The sequence below is a fragment of the Notothenia rossii genome (genome assembly GCF_949606895.1).
Source record: "Notothenia rossii genome assembly, chromosome: 4".
In the NCBI taxonomy this organism is placed as follows: domain Eukaryota; kingdom Metazoa; phylum Chordata; class Actinopteri; order Perciformes; family Nototheniidae; genus Notothenia; species Notothenia rossii.
This window is the reverse complement of record NC_136902.1, coordinates 11,389,442-11,407,284: the sequence shown is the minus strand read 5'-3', so window position 1 is coordinate 11,407,284 and position 17,843 is coordinate 11,389,442. Positions and strand designations below refer to the sequence as shown.

At 39.5% G+C, this 17,843-nt stretch overlaps 2 protein-coding genes across 6 annotated transcripts in view; one reads left to right on the top strand and one right to left on the bottom strand.

The window, feature by feature from the left end:
- LOC307037339 (ras-related protein Rab-7L1-like) overlaps positions 1 to 17,843 on the bottom strand; it is a 584,338-nt gene that overhangs the window by 382,484 nt on the left and 184,011 nt on the right. The window lies entirely within an intron of this gene.
- The window catches only part of oprl1 (opiate receptor-like 1), a 62,889-nt gene that overhangs the window by 34,232 nt on the left and 10,814 nt on the right, over positions 1 to 17,843 (top strand). Inside the window, exons 3-5 of the mRNA XM_079674529.1 lie at positions 1,824 to 1,911; positions 2,881 to 3,063; positions 4,694 to 4,784. Coding sequence (XP_079530655.1) covers positions 1,824 to 1,911; positions 2,881 to 3,063; positions 4,694 to 4,784 — 362 coding nt within the window. The remainder of the gene's footprint in view (positions 1 to 1,823; positions 1,912 to 2,880; positions 3,064 to 4,693; positions 4,785 to 17,843) is intronic.

Here is a 17,843-nt window from a genome sequence, read left to right as displayed (position 1 = left end):
TGAGTTAGAATAGATGCCTTAAAAGGTCTTTTCATGTTGACTCTTGGTCAGGGACGTGCACAGACATTTTGAGGGGCTATTGCTCTAAACTGGGAAAAGGGCCTCCCCTCGATAAAAAACACAAGACCTTTTAAAAATTGTAACTTGTTTTTAACCAAACGATTATTACATCAACTAAATTGAACAGTAATTCACATCTCGTAACAAAATTAGCTAAGGCGACTACTTTGGTGACTTGATTTTAAAAATGAAAACCAGGGACATGTTTTGTTTTGCGGTCCATATCTCACCAAAAATATCTAATGTTAGTAACTATTGAAGACAACATAGGGACAATTCCGTTGTAATGTATTTTGACCATTGTAACTGCTGTGCAGACATACTGATAAAATAGAGCCTCTAACTAATTACCTTAATATAAACTCACTAATTAATGAAACCTGTTCAATACGCATTATTCTTATTCTTATCATTCTTTATGAGCGCAGTAACGGTAAGGTATCTAATTACTTATTTATTTAGTATTCCATAACTTAATAACAGAGATGGTTAAACGGAAGTAGAGACATGGCAGAAATCCTACAATGAAGCGGGACATTGAACTGTTCACCCGTGAGAGAGCGATCATGAGAAGAGAGCGAGCGGTTGAGGGAGTTTACAGATGAAAAGACACAGAAAGACAGAAGCACAATAACAACAAGTAGGCTATATTTAGGTGTTTTTTTGTAAATAACCGACGGTATCAAGAGGAAGTAAAGTCCCCTGGTTTGTCCTTTATACCCTAATTGCCATGAGACAACTCAAAATCAAGTTTCCAAAATCCGACACTGAGGTGGTCTTAATGCACCGGCAGACCACAGCGCTGATAAAGCGTGTTTCCCGCAGCGAGACGCTAAAATACTAATTGTGGGCTCATCATGTTGATTCGGCCACAACAGAAAAAATAAAAACAAAGTCTCGCTCTCTCCAGAGGGGCAGGTCAGCCTAAAAGGCCAAACGGGCCGTTGCCCGGGCAACATTAGCCCGTACCTGTGCACGTCCCTGCTCTTGGTAATGTTTGACCAAATGCATGATTTAAGAAGAGTCCTATCCATGTTAATTTAGTTGGCTAGTTTTGCAAAATACTTTTGTTTAGTCATTTTTATAACTTGTGCAATAATGTTTAAAAGTATCATCACATTACTTTCTGGAGAGTTACGGTCTTGTGTGACCTTGTGCCACTGAAGTCACTTCAGGCAGTATCCTTTACTTATCTTATTTTAATATTATAAAATACAATTCAGAACTGAAAATAAAAGCCCAGTCACAATGTCTAACGAGATGCACTGATAGATCTACACCAGTAGTCATCTTTCATGGTAACAATGTCCTCACTCTCCTTCAAGGTGATCTAGATAAAAAACATCAATTTGATCAGCATCACCTCACAAAGACACTCTGTGCATTATAATGGCACCAAGCACAGACCCACCCACAGTGCCTCTGTTACGCAGACTGCAGAAGGACGTGGCTGCAGACGCTTTAATAAGGTGTTATATAAAATGTGGGAATTTGGGGAGGCGTGTGGCGCAGTGGATAGAGCCTTGGTGTTGCGATCAGGGGTCACAGGTTCAAACCCCACAGCAGTCAGCATGTCGTTGTGTCCCTGAGACACTTCACCCCAAAGTGCTCCTGTGCGGATTGTCCACAGTATTGAGTATGTAAGTCGCTTTGGATAAAAGTGTCTAACATGTAACATGTGTGTGTGACCTTCAGTAAGCTGCCTGTTACAAGCTTTCTCATTTGACTGAACTTTTGTGTTTCTGTGCTTTTTCTCTCCACAGATACACAAAGATGAAGACAGCTACCAACATCTACATCTTCAACCTGGCTCTGGCTGACTCTTTGTTCCTGGCGACTTTACCTTTCCAGGTACTACCTATTCCACCTTTTCCTTAAACTACTCTTTTTGCCTACTCTTAAGATGAAATTAAATTAAAACAAAACTATAAATGAATGTTAGTTGGTAACAGATACTATACAGTATAAGATTTTAGGCGGCAGTAATAGGCACTTGGCTTGGGTACCGAAGTATTGCCGGTTCAAGCCCTGATTGGACCTAAAATAGTGTTGACTGGTAGCTGGAGAGGTGCCAGTTTGCCTCCTGGACTTTGCCGGTTGTCCCTTTTGCTCTGCGAACCTCTTCCTTTGTGCATGTTTATAGGTCTAAGTTGTGCATGTGTGTAATTTGGGCCTCTGTGTGTAATTATAAAATGTTGTGTTTAAAGATAGAAAGTTCAAACGAATGTCAACAAACACAATCACAGCCTAACCATTAATTAAGTTGTACAATTAGCATTCTGCTCATGTGTTATGCTGCTGCTGGTTCAATTAGTTTGACAATATTACAAGTGACATCAATATTTGTTGCTTTGGTAATGGCATCTTTTTCAAAGCCTTGTTTCTTTTTCCTTCAGCATGGCTTCCTAGTAACTCTATGTGATATCACTAAAAAGTACCCTTGTTCTGGTACCACAAGGAGGTCAGGATTTATTGATGATTGATGAATTAGGGAACAAGATTATAAACAATGCAGATAAGCATTAAAACATGATTGAATTATTGAAAAGGCAGCATTAACTAGGGAGTACTGGATTTTGCAAAAAATGTAGCTTATATTGTCCACCCCTAGTTACTACTCAGACATGAACTCTGACTGATATATTACTTAAAATACCATTTCGATGTTGCTGTTTCACCAGTATCAGGGTTTGTATATATGTATTCCACTTCATAGATAATTAAGTGTCAAAAGTTATATAACAAAGGAGATTGTACTCTCTGTTCTGCTTGCAGCTGTATTTATATGCTCAAACTTTGATTTCTGGATGTTTGTTTTAGGGCACAGACGTGTTCCTGGGCTTCTGGCCGTTTGGGAACGCTCTGTGCAAAGTGGTGGTGTCTATCGACTACTACAACATGTTCACCAGCACCTTCACCCTGACGGTAATGAGTATGGACAGATATGTGGCTGTCTGCCACCCTGTCAAGGCGCTGGACATGAGGACGCCTCACAAGGCCAAGGTAAAACTGTTTCATTTCAAAGTGAGATATTTACCTCTTTAAATCCTTCACACCTTCTGTATTGTCCCTGCAATGGCCGACATCAGATCAGACACTTCAGCCCATGAATCCTTGAAAATGGCTTTGTGTGTGCTGTCATGTTGGGAAACTCAAATGAAATAAAGATAAACTGATACAGGCATCATTTTCAGATTTGTATACTAAACAAGTGGATGTGGCTACAGATGTTTGGAAACAAGAAACCATTTTAAAATTGCGATGGAATGATAATTGAAATGAAAAACAGATTTGTTTGATAATGTCGTAGTCAAGCTGCCTGTTTAAAAGAAAAAGTGTTTTATGTGCTTTTGCAGTTTTTACATTTATTCCTTACCAAAAAGCCGAGAGTAAATAAAGCAAGAGGTTTAATAATCATACAACTCAGATTATCTAATGCAATTACTGCACAGCTGTTGATGTGTCTGCAGCTGTGCACTAACTGTGGTAAATAAGAAATGCAGAACTCGTATTGCAGTGTGTTACATAATGTTTGTGGCCTGTTTATATATTTATATGCTGGTATGAACTTTAATTCCAGTGGTAACCTCTAGATATACGGGTGTAAGAAAAGAAAAAAATGTAATCCATTAGACCAATTTCTCCAACCGACGTTGACGAGTAAACCTTTTGTCCTGTAATGACACCCTGAGAAAACAGACCTTTTCAAGTGCTGATAAGAAATGTCAAAATGAAGAAACACTGATTCAAACAGAAGATGATTTTCAGGATTCTCACAGCTCGTCTGCACCATCCTTCTCATCAGAGTCATTGATGATGTTCAAAACATAAAGAGATAACACCACTTAACTTCGAACCAAATTGATTTTACACATCAAAGTCTGTTGGGGATTACAACTGCACATTTGAACAAAGTTTAAAGTCATTTTGTGACTTCAAACTTATAGTGCAATGCTAACTAATTGCTTCAAGTGGTGTCACTTGCTATGATATAATCAATACCCTACACAGTAATGCATTCAAGGAAAATCTTAGCTCACATGCTCCTCCAACAGTGCAACACAATACAACTGATACAATTATGCAAGTAAATACAATAAAATAGTTGCAGTTGGTGTGAATGGTGGGTAATGTGTGGCCCGTTTTTGTTTTTGTTAAGTCCAACAATGTTATAGATGCACAGTGCTTGATTGATTTAGTTATAGAGTCCTAGTATTGTAGTGTATTTGGGGTTCTACTCCTGGTTTCCTACAACACCTTTTGAGGAAAGGTGTAAATTGTTCAAGTTCTAACTTAGATTGTTCTGCTAGTCCTGATATGCATTTGAACAGTGATGTCATTGCTGAACAAGGTAAGATCATTGAAACTACTACTTGTCAAATGGTAATGCGTCAAGTAAACACAGGTATTGTTATTGTAAGTAGTGTAGTGACTTGTTCTGTGGAATACTGGGCATACACTGGGACAGACTCGCTGCCCTCAGAGTGCTTGTTATTAGCTCTTTTTATTCTTACACATTCAAATAGAGGTTTTAAGCTTGAAGATTAAAGGGTTGAATGATACGTTTAACTTTTTCTTTTCTGTATGAGTAATTGGAAATCTATAATTGACCATCATGTTATCATGTCTTTAGGTGGTGAATATCTGTGTGTGGGTGTTGGCCTCAGCCTTTGGTGTTCCAGCCATGTTCCTGGGAAATGTTGAGGTGGAACAAGAGCATGGCAGTAAGTAATTGACAAGCACACGCATGCACACACACGCACACACACACACACACACACACACACACACACACACACACACACACACACACACACACACACACACACACACACACACACACACACGTTGCTTTTCGGCACCTGCTTTGTATGTCCCCAAAGAGTCCGAGGTCCCCATGATGTGATTGTGTAAACAGACTGATGCCCGCAAATAGTGATGAAAACAAACTTAAATAAACACACACACACACACACACACACACACACACACACACACACACACACACACACACACACACACACACACACACACACACACACACACACACACACACACACACACACACACACACGCACACACACACGTGTTTGTGATGACCTCTGCGTGTACAAATTCTTGCACCTTCCCCACAAATACATTTGAAACGAGCTGTCCCAGTTTTTATCGCTTCTCTTGCACAGCGTCTGACTAATAGCTTCAGCACACATCATCGCGTGATGCCTCTTCTTCTCTTTGTTTCCTATCAAACAAATACAGAGCTTTGACAGCCGGCTGCATGTGACATTATACAATACTCCACATGGTGCTCCGTGTTATGAACTTTCACACAGCAGGTGCATATTTATATCTACCAAAATAGAAAGAACATTCAGCTCGTGATCCATTTCTTTTTTTTGCAGTTCAATCAGCAGAGGTGATAAAAAAAACAACAGCATGAGTCACTGTGTTGTGATTATCAAAAGCTAAATTACTTTCAGTAAGTACAAAGGAAGATGTGTTACAACCTGTCGCACAAATTCCACGTGAATGAATGTGGCATAAACACACATATGAATTGCGAGCACCGGCATTTACATAAAATAAATAGGCATGACTGAGATCAACTGAATCAGGAAAACACATGTAAATTCAATTAGCAGAAGCTCATAATTAAAGCATATTTGCAATCATTATTTTACATTGTGTCATTCAATTGAAAAAGACTTAAAGGTGGGTTAGGACATTTTGGAGAAACCGGCACGAGTGCGCTAGGATTTGAAAATACACAGCTGGAAAAAATCTGCCACTTCCTTACAGAGCCTCTCCTCCAACACACACGAACGCACACATGACCAATGAGGGCACGAGATGAGTTTGTGCATAGATGGAAGGCTGACAGGCAGGTAGGCCATCCAGTTATTTTAGCCGGGCCGGCTAAAATGATTGGTCGTGCTTTTTACAGCACTACGGCTTCCACAGATTACATGTTTTTATGTATTTTTTGTCAAAGCACTTAAGATATTCATTGCTATCGGGATGTTAAGAGCATTCCATGGAATATAACAAAAAGTGTATCTCGAGCTGGTTTCTCAAACGTACCTACCCCACCTTTAACAAAACAAACATTTACTATGACCATAACAAATAATAACATAAATGTTTACATTTCTGTTCAGATGTCAAACTTACCAAACACAACCTCATTGCATTGGTTCTGCACTTAAAGAGAATGAGATCCAAAAAAAGTTAGAAGTAATGTATATCATTATTTATTCCCTTTAATGTGCCTTTATTGTTGTTTTGGTTCTGTATATTGGCTTGTTGTTCAAAAAGGAGCTTGTACCACCTCGATTTGGAAATCTAACGCACACTCAATGTAATCAACCGTCTCCAAAGTTTCATAAATACATCTGGCGGGGCTCCCTTGTAAGATACAAAGCTGAATTCCATTTCCTGTAAAGAGATCTCAGTCCATCAGGTGCTCACCCTCTCCCTGCAGGTTAACCTCTTGTGTGTTGCCCATCTCCTGCTACATGCGTGATTTGATTAAACCAAGGTTCATTTCATCTTCCTGGTTCACTGTTTTATTAAAAGTTTGCATTTGTGAGACAGTTTATCTTGTGTTTGGAATAACTGCTCTTGCAGCAAATTGCAATGCCTGACTTCAGTTTTCATCATCATTCCTGGCTGCAATTTTCCATTAGAGTGTGAAGCCTGTATGAAAACTGCATCATTATATTTCTCTCTATGGCAGGCTCGTTCATCTTCTTGTCACTTAGGTTTGTTAAGGGGTGAGGAACACAACCTCAAAAGTGGAATAAGAGCACGAACATGTGGGAAGAATTCCAACTGAGTTTAAAGGAGGGTTTGGGATTAGGGTTATTACAAATAATTGTCTAACAAGCTCTTTACTACATGCAGCTGCTTACATAGTGTGCTTATGGTTTTGTAAGTTTCAATGTTACAACAACAATGTTCTAAACATTTTTTAAATGCTTCTCAAAACGAGACATGTCAGAATTAATTGCTTTTAGATAAGCGTATAAGCTTCAACAGCACAAGGTCCATTTCAGTCAGACAACTCACGTGTTCTTAATATGTTTATTAGAGAAGCATATAGTTGAGTTTGGCGTCTAGGCTCGGACCTCATCACTCCACAGATTTACAAAGAACATTGAGTGATGATTAGATCAAAGGCGGAGTTGGACATTTGCGCTTGGGGCGGCAAACCTTTTTTACTGACGTCAGTACACAGTCCCAACTATTGCGTGGGATGCTACATACGGATACAGTAGCAATAAAGCCAACGCTCACCGCGCTGAGTATGACTTTTCCATGCCCGCCGTACACACACACTCATATGGAAGGGGCGGTCTCTCCCCCCAACAACAGTGCATTACATAACTGTAAAACTCATCATAACTCTGCACATCTTATACTTATTTGATAACTACTATATCCCTTGGTTACTTGAACACGCTACAATATTATTAACCAGTGTCCTACATTATTAAAATATTGATATACGAAATATTTGCATTGGAACAGTTTTCAACGTAGTAATGCTGTAACATATTTCAGCCACTAGGGGGGGAAATGCCCCCCCTGCCCCCCCCGCAAAATCCGCCGATGGATTAGATACTGTCACTATCCCCCGAGCCTACAGGTGGAAGCTGGAGTGGTGGTGGGGCAGGCAATGTGACAGAGCCGCAGCATTAGCGAGGCAGAGGCAGGCAGATCAGCTTAAATAGAGCAGCAAGTTAAGGAGATTGTGTTTGGTTGGTTGTAAGAGAGACGCGTCACGTGTTAATGTATCATTGGTGCTCGAGTTGACTGCCTGAACTAGCTCGCAGACTTCGCCCCATATAGGAAAATAAATAAGTGCACATCCTGTTTTCCTTCTAAAACAACAGAATACATATATAAAAAAAAAAGTCAGCTGAGCAAACTGTGAATTAAGTTGTTGAAATTCTTCAGCATGGGTCATATGAGGAAGCCATTTTGCTTAATCACAGTAATAATCAGAAAGCACTCCCTCACCATATTTTCAGCTCTCTTTTATGTTCATCGAGCAATATGAGCAACCTTAATTTCTAGTCACTTTATTCATGAGCACTGTCAGGCATCATAAAAGAGGCAGCACATATTCTCTATCTAATCAATTAGGAAATTGTTGAGGAGATCTTTTAGGGGATTCAAAGTGGAAGGAGAGGCTAAGTGTCCCTTGCATTTGTCAGATATAGATTAACGGCCCGTCTACACTACAGGCATCGAATAATGCTTTCAACGCTTCGCCCATTCACTTGAATGGGGTGACGTAGAAGATTTGTAATCTTCGCCGAACTGCATTGTGGGGAGCATGGCATGGCTTTGCAAGCATCACGAGCATCTATCGGCCAATCAAATCCCGTTTATGCAAATCCCGCCAGTGCAAGCGCTAGCCAATCAAACCGCCTGCAAGCTGGGAGAGCCAGACCGCAGTTCATTTCCTCATATTCCAAACGAGATAATACGGTAGCAAATCACCCGGTTCTTTACGACCAGAACTATTTACCGGGATACAAACCGGAGGAACCAGGCATGGAGGGAGGTGGCAGAGACAGTGGGTGAAACTGGTAGGTTTTTCGCCTGTTTGGAGAGTTTATATCCAGTTTACTTCGTTTTAACATTGCTATTGCTTTGTATGTCGGGGGCGGGAGATTCATGTGATTGGTTGTTGGTCGCGTTGGTCGCAAAAAATCGCCAAGCTTCAGACACGCCCAGCTTCAAGATTTTTTGATGCCTGTAGTGTAGACGCTCCGTAAGACTTCAAAGGCAACATTTGTTTGAAAGGGGAACTATTCTGCTCACATTCAGGTTCATAATTGTATTTTGTGTCTCTGCTGTGACATGTCTCCATGCTTTAATGGTCAAAAAGCCCTTTATTGTTCTCATACTGCCTCTTTTCACCCTCTGTCTGAAACCAGAGCCCAGTCCGCTCTGATTGGTTAGCTGGCTGGCTCTGTTGTGATTGGTAAACTGCTTAGAGATATCCCACCCACGTACACTCCAATGAGTCCAATGAAGTAGGGCTGCTCGATTATGGCAGAAATCATAATCTCGATTATTTGGGTCAATAATTGATATCACGATTATTAAAAACGATTATCCATTTACTTTGAAAACATCACATTTTTGGAGAAAAACTATTTGAACAGTCTGTTTTTAACAGTTGATTACCCTGAACTTTAAGTATAATTCAACTGAAATACTAATAAAAAAGAACAAAATTAATAATAATAACACAATAATAATCGTTATATTTCGATTAGGTTGTTTTCGTAATCGTTGTAAGCCATAATTGTAATTGCGATTGAAATAAGATTAATTGAGCAGCCCTACAATGAAGGCGTTTCACGTTACACTTACGTTGGGATAAAGAGCCATTACTTTAACAAAGACATAACACCAGCCTTATTACATTTCAAATATGTGAAAAAGTCTACAATTATGTTTGAACTTATGCATAAAGGTTGCAACTTCCTGGAGGACTCAAACCAAATACTGAAATCTATAAAACGGATGTAAATGTCGGGAGGTTTGACCCCTCTTCACAGACACCCTTTGTTCATCTGAGTCTTTTCGATACCTGATAACACCGGATGGATAACGGCAGCTTCTTTCTCAGTTCGAAATAGACTCATTTAATTTCTGCTTATCACTTTCTGCTGAGTGGATCCAGCTGGGTCCGTCGTCTCTACACACACTACAATGTGTGCGTGTCTGTTTGTGTGTTTCAAGGCAGTGCATTTGCCTTATAGGGTTGTGTGAGAGTGATAGTGTGTGTGTGTGTGTGTGTGTGTGTGTGTGTGTGTGTGTGTGTGTGTGTGTGTGTGTGTGTGTGTGTGTGTGTGTGTGTGTGTGTGTGTGTGTGTGTGTGTGTGTGTGTGTGTGTGTGTGTGTGTGTGTGTGTGTGTGTGTGTGTGTGTGTGTGTGTGTGTGTGTGTGTGTGTGTGTGTGTGTGTGCTAAACATTCTAGCAGCCTTGGATAGCATGACACACTTGCTGTTGGAGTTTACAGCTCGCAGATGGCAGCTATTTCCTAAAAAGGCCAAAACATTTAAAGAATTTTGTTCAGTTTCTACGGTAACAGGTGCACATAGACTTTCATATGATCTCAATGGGGAAGTATACATATTTCTACAAAAGCAAAGCATCAAATGAGCATCACATGTCATCAGTAGTCAAACAGGGTTGTACATTTATACGAGTAAATATTTCTTCATCAGCGTCTGGCTAATAAAACTACAGTTTTTGGCTTCTTTTCTGTTTTGGAACAAAATAAATCCCACACACTGCAGTTTTAACACACTGCCTGTTTAGCTCACTTACTCATTTGGGTTATGACAAAGTGATCTTACAATTTATGGCTTGTTTTAGCAAGTTGGAAAGAAGAGGAAAGTTTCCAGCTCTAATTTATAATACTGTTGTTGTAATTTGCTTCTTAGTCCCTCCCATAGGGGATGCATGGAGAGACGCCAGAAAACTAGGAACATTATTTTTAGATAAGTGAGAAGTCCTTTCTTCTGAGGCGTCACACGAAGCCACTGTAGTCAAAACCAGCTGTAGAGACAAATGTGAACCGTGCCAATACTAATAAAGGCACATGGTTATCTGAAAAGACAGGTTAGGGAAATGTGAATGCATTTTTAGGAAACTTACGATGCACCCCCCAGGGTTGCCAGCTGGCATGCTGTGCGGACATGAAGACAGCCTGCTGCCTGGTGCTGCCCTGGCTGCACTCCCTTGCACTGTTTCACATTTACATCGATAATGACAATCTTAAAATGGGTTTTGTTTGATTGATAGGGAGAAAGAGCGAGGGGGTTTGATTGGTTGGTTATGACAAACGCCCACCAACTAGTTAGGGTTAGGGTTGTAAAGGAGTGCAATGGCTCATCAACAAACCATGACAGGTTTGTTTGGCAAGAAGGGTGTTGCTGCAATCTCAAAACAGTTTAAAAATATATTACTGAAGCACATAATATCGTTACATTTTCTGGAGAAAGATATTCTTCTCTCAGTTTTAAGGTTAATTAATTTAGTTTGTTCTCATGTTGCAGTATTATCCTGATCATGTATACTGCTTGGGATCCCTCAAGGTTTATATATTGGGTCCCTTAATCTTTAAGGTTTAATAACAGAGATCTGTTTAATTTCTCACACCAGCACAAAGTAATTCAACTGCAATTTCTCATATGTTCAGTCTGGGTTGCATGTAGATTATGTGACGTTGAAACCAATCATTTTCGTACAAATCTTGACCCCTATCATTTAATTTTCATTTGTCACATGTCCGCATAACATTTCATACACAGACCTGGAGGTGGTCATCGATGCTTTAATTTCCTCACAGCTTAATTACTGCAACAAGCGTTCCACTTCTCCCTTCAAGCTAAAATAATTTCTAATTGCAGCTTGTGCAGAACGCTGCTTCCAGACTGCCAACACGCTCTCCGAGGCCTCTTGTTATTCCACTCCTTTCTGCCCTTCACCGCCTGCCTGTCAATTCTAAAATGGATCTACTGCTTTTTAAAGGTTTGCATGGTCAGGCTCTTGCTTGTCAGTGAATTGATTTTCTCTCCGAGCCTGAACGAGGCCGGAGAATCTCTGGCAGCTCCTGTTGCTGTCAGCGACCACTTTTACTTATTTCCTTAAGAGCCATTTTATCTTAAGACCAATGCGTATTTAAACTAAATGGTTCTGTGTAATATCAATACAATGGTAATTATTTTTTGGCCAATAAATGTACATATTATAGTTCAATCAGGAGAGACTTCATTTTGTTTAAAGAACATTTATTGACACGTCATATGATAAATGTTAAGTCTTTGGCGATTAGGGGGAAATGCAGCCGTGAGCATATAGGGAACCCCCCGGGGTCTAGACACTGGTGATGATGCTGAAGATCTGGATTTGATGAGGAGATGGGATGAAGAGGAGGTGTGATGAGGTCCTTGGATTAACTCTCCTGGCACTGGATATGATGAAAGGAGGTGAATGGGGAGGAGGCGGGGCGGCTGCATGAACACCTGGAATCACAGCTGACTGCAGGAGAGAAGGACAACCATTTTAAAGTTTGGCTGCAGCTCGGTGATTGGCTGCTGGAGAATGAGGTGAATGAAAAGGTTATAGACAACGCCTGTGATGAGCTGATTATATGCAGCTGCGGAGTGAATGTATAGACCCAGTCTTCCTGAAAGAACTTGAGCTGAGCTTCATTTCATACAGTTACATTGAAAGATTGAATGGTAGGCCACAAAGACAAGGACATAAAATAAATGTGCTTTCATATTAAGTAAGGGTTAAACCAAATTAAAATAACTGCAACAGCCAGTGATTGTCTGCATGCCCACACATAGAACAGGTATAATAAGGACTATTTTACGGTTAAATGGAGAAATATGTTGTCGCTAGCAGGGGAATTGGACGTCTAGTGGTTAGATATTGATCCAGTCTCTGCCTGCAGCTCCAGCCTAATCCTATAATCATTTTTATTAGTCTACTCCACTATAGCTGAGCTATTCTCTGCTCCGTGCTCCCTCTATATATCTCCTATTCGCTTATTCTCATTTCTGTACTTTCTTCATTTTTACCACAATTGTTTTACTTGTCCTTGTTCTTTTATTCTTTATTTTCAGTCCATTTCCTTAACCTTATTTGAAAATATATATTTTGTATTATAGTATATATCCTCTTCCGTGTCGCATGTAAAACTGAAAGACAAAGTTTACTTACTTTTTTTACAAACAATTAAGTCACGTAACAAAGGTCCTTATTTTGAGCCAGATCATGGTCTTTCCTAAACCTAACCAAGTTGTAAAAATGTTGTTTAGTTTGAAATGACATTGCTTACTATGCGTTAAAAACTTCTACCATAATGGTGACAGAATTATGTTTCCTTAAAACTTAATTGAGAATTCAGTTATTATATCAGAACAGTATATTATGGTTTTATATAACCGGTTATTTCCAAATTTCTTATTTTAATCATTATCATTTCATCAACTGTAATCATTCTTAGTAATATCATTATCTTTGCCACACTCCTGTCTTTGCTTTTTCTTTCCATTCTTATAAATGTTCACACTTTTATTGATATCCCCCGTATGTGTTAACAATGTGTTGGTTTCTCATCTGTGTTCTCACATGACTTCTAGCTGTACCACAAAATGACATTCAGGGGTAAATAAGGTTTACCGTACTTCACACCTATTCCTTTCTTCCTCCTGTAAACAAACAGAGAGGGGGCAGATTGGATTCATAACTCAACGGCTGCAGGGAGAGTCACGAAACGCCGCTCTCAGTAATTGGGGTCAAAAGCCTTGCCCAAGGACACATTGGCAGGAGAGAGGATATCATCAGCAGCCGTCACACTGTCAATAATAGACGCCCTGACTAATCACGCCAAAAGATTTGTATGGAACGTGTCAGAGTGTGTTTCCTGATGTCTCTCAGTGCTCATCTGTTTTTCCTGGTTTGAGTAAGACTATCGTAATGTTGTTTGAAATCCTTGCAAAGACCTCAAATGAACTTTTAATTGGTCCTTAAGTTGACCTTTTGTAGCCAATTTGCAATAACGAAAGCTGCATTGTGTTTATTTAACAAGGACTGCATTGTTTAAGCTGATAGTTTGTTTGTGTGTTTGAAGCTAACAAAACCGTAAAGGTTATATTGAGAGGGGAATGATGAGCATTTATTTATTTCGCTTTGAACACCCTAACATCCAAAACTAAGATCACACGAGTTAGGGAGTAGGATAAAATACACTTAACATTGTTATTCATAAAAAGAACCTAAATAATATAATCAATAACAAATATGCACCACCAGAAAACACGAAATAGGATAACTACTAGTCATTACAATATAAACACAAATGTCATAAAGCAGTGCAGACTATGACCCAGCAGTGTAATGGTTTAAAGGTCACTTCCTCTGCCCGATCTGATTTAGAACAAACCACCTTATGCACGAATAAATGCACGAAGGCAGGTTGCGTGGGTGTAGGGATCGTATTTGATTGAACCCAGAGTTATTGAAAGGGAAATGACAACAAACAGGATTCACATTCATGAATAACAGCCAAACAGAAAGAAGGACAACTCCAAGCTCACGTAAAAACTGCGTACCTATGTATATTAAATCGTGGTTTATAATGTAGATTTGTATAATATGGTAATAAACCTTAGTGTTACTTCCCTTGTCGTTATCCAATATTTAATGTTATTGGTGTATTTTCTTTGCTTTTATGAAACATAATATTTAATGTTATTACACAATCACATATATTATATTCTAATAGTATGTCATTCCTGAATGGGGATACTCATATTTTGAATGAGTTAGTTGTAAAAGTCGTATTACATACAGTATGATAAGTTAATGTCACTCGTGTCATTACTTTGATTATGATGATCTGTAATCATCTGTTTATAAGCATAGGAATTAAACATTTTATTTATTTGTTGATGAAGAGACTTACCAGAGACTGGAAACATGCACATGTATTCAGTTGTATTTGTGTCTTTATCAGTACTCTCTCTTTGCTGTAACCATGCAATGCATATTTCCCCTCTGTGTGAAGAATAAAGGGATTCTGATTCTGCGCCGAGGCAATTATAGGCCGAAACTATTTCTCTGCAACACCCTTACTGCTTCTTCATTTCATGAAATGCCTGCAGCCATTAGAAGGCAGAAGAACACACGTGTTGATGCATCTGACAGAGATGTGCCGCACCCAAGGCTCCCGGTTATTTTTACACGGCTGAAGTGCGTGTTATTTGGTTAAATCATGTCTAAATGACACCAGGATGCTTCCTCATGAATAGCAGTTGCTCTTGGAGACACCAACGTGCACCCAATACCTACAGCTTTGCATTCATTGTTTAGCTTGCATCATGTGGAACGTGTTCTCCGAGCAGAATCCGTGTTGCTTCTAGAGTTCCTTGGGAGCCCTCTCAAATTAGCTTTAAATGGTCAATTCCTTAATATAAGTGTTTCTGACTGAATTGACTGTACATATAATGGTTTATGAGAGAGTAATGGTGTGTGAAGCAATAATGAGAGAGACATTTGTATTCATTGGATCTGATCCTGCATTCTAGAGAGATGAGACATTGAAGAGAAATTGTCTCAATATAAATTCCATCGATAAAATGTGATGGAAGAAACCGTAACAAAATTGCAACTGAGAAATATAAATGATTGTGTGTGTGTGTGTGTGTGTGTGTGTGTGTGTGTGTGTGTGTGTGTGTGTGTGTGTGTGTGTGTGTGTGTGTGTGTGTGTGTGTGTGTGTGTGTGTGTGTGTGTGTGTGTGTGTGTGTGTGTGTGTGTGTGTGTGTGTGTGTGTGTGTGTGTGTGTGTGTGTGTGTGTGTGTGTGTGTGTGTGGGTGGGTGGGTGGGTGGGTGTGTGGGTGTGGGTGTATTTGTGTGTGTGTGTGTGGGTGGGTGGGTGGGTGGGTGTGTGGGTGTGGGTGTATTTGTGTGTGTGTGTGTGTGTGTGTGTAAGAATGGTGTGCCCTCTCTCCTTCTGACATAACCTGATAAAACTTTTATGAGAAGTGCTGTATAACCCAAAGGTACACACACGCACACACACACACACACACACACACACTCAGAATACAGGAAAAAGAGACAGGTTCATACAGTCACACACATACAGTTGCTACAGTCCATTTGTCCGCTAATAGGTGCAGTATGAAACCTGACATGTTATTCAATTAGTGGAATACAACCCTAAGGCTCAATGAATTATTGAATTCACAAGAGACACTCGTCAAACATATAGTCTACTAAATGGTGGCAGAAAATTGAAGCAGTCATCAGCACAAAATGATCCTTACCCTTAACAGGTAGAGAAGGCAGGATCACATCTCAGCCTCATTAACTCTGGTCGGAGTAGCCCGCTAGGCTCTGGTTTTTAAAAATCTTTGACGAAGTTGGTCATTTCTTGTCACTCATACTGCTGTCAAACTTTATAGAAGACAAGAAATGTTTTACACTCATTTAAGCCATTGAATAGTTTGTATTCAGTATCAACCAACTCAGACAGCTTAAATCCTAGTGGTCTGTGAAATACACCGAAAGATCATTATTTGTGAGCTGTTGCTGTGAGGCATATTTAAGCCTGAAAATGTCTTCAGTGAAAACTGTGGTTAACTATAAAGAAGCGAGTGTACTGATAAGCTGTGAGTCTGGATAATAAGCTGGGCAGTGCCTGCAAAGACTCATCTAGAGCTGCAATGTTTTCATGCAACAGGAGATGAACAACTGCAAACACAGCTCATACTGTATGAGCCCAGCTAAGCGAGCAATTTATCAGCCAGGAGCTAACACAGATGAAAGCCTCAGAAATACACTTTATATACGGATAAGCTTTTTTACAAACAGCTTGCTTCAGGCTTGTTGTGAACAAGCCTTGCGTCCATGAAAACATTTCTTGTTTATCTTCCCCTCTGTCCTTAGCCTTTTTATTTGCCATTGAAAAAATTACCTCAGCAGGGAAGAATACATCTTAGAAACGAAAAGAATAGTCAGTTCAGATACCTGAAGAGAGCCACTGTGCTATAGACATACTAGGTAACACTTACGGTTCATAAGTACACAAATAATTGAAGCAATGAAAAGTCCTTATAAATAGAGAATCAAGATAAAAAGTAAGAGTTCATAATAAACAAGAATGAAAGGAGGTTCAAAAGTTGAAAAACTAACGAAAAAAGAGAATAAATTATGTTAAAAAATGGAGGTACAGAGATAAAATAAATAAAAACAGAAGCTCAAGCAAAATGAACTAAAAGAGAAGATGTGAGGTCTGTACCAGAAGTGAGGAAAGTAGGGAAAATAAAAAGATTAGAAGAGCACTGACAGCGGGAGCAAAATGTGCGATGCTGGAGGAAAAGAACAAATGAGGAGTAGGCAAAACGCAACAGAGGAAAGAAGTGAGAAATGAAATAACGAAAGGAGAGGTGGAGAATCAGCAGCTGTGAAATGGAAACCAGGATGAGACACATACTTCTTGTTACTGTATATATGAAAGAAGAAGAACAAAAAGTATGGAGGAAGCTGATGACAGAAATATGAAGGGAAACAGTGTTGAGAAGAGAAACAGTGGATAGGGACAAGTTCACATACAAATAAATATCTGGAGAATGCTTCCTGTTTTGAAACTAAGCTTCTATTCACAAACTACCATACTGTTCTTTTAGTACTCGTACAATGTTTACAAATATTTAATATGTTGTTAAAAAACATAATGCCGTAAATATTGGGGATTCCGACAGCATTCCATTGCGTTTTACGGTATGCAAGTAAGCAAATAAACGTGCTTCACTGGCTATTCAATAGTTTGTGGGGAGGCTGTGGCTCAGTGGATAGTGTGCTGGACTTCAAATCAGGTGATAGCAAGTTTGAGTCCCACTGCAGTCAGCATTTCGTTGTGTCCCTGGGCAAAACACTTCACCCCAAATTGCTCCTGTGGGGATTGTCCACAGTACTGAATGTATGTAAGTTGCTTTGGATAAAAGAGTCTAACAAATGACATGCCATGTAATGTGCTGTTAATATAAAGGCAGAAGGGTCTGGTAAGGTATGTGGATTGAATTGCAACAATGTTTTTTGTTCACATAAATATATTGTAAATCCAAATCCAAAGAGGGGTTTGGTATGTAGGGATGGTTGGGGGTTGTATTGCATACCAGAAATGCCGTGTATTAATGTATGAATGTAGTCTATTAACAGTTTACTGGTTGGCTGGCTC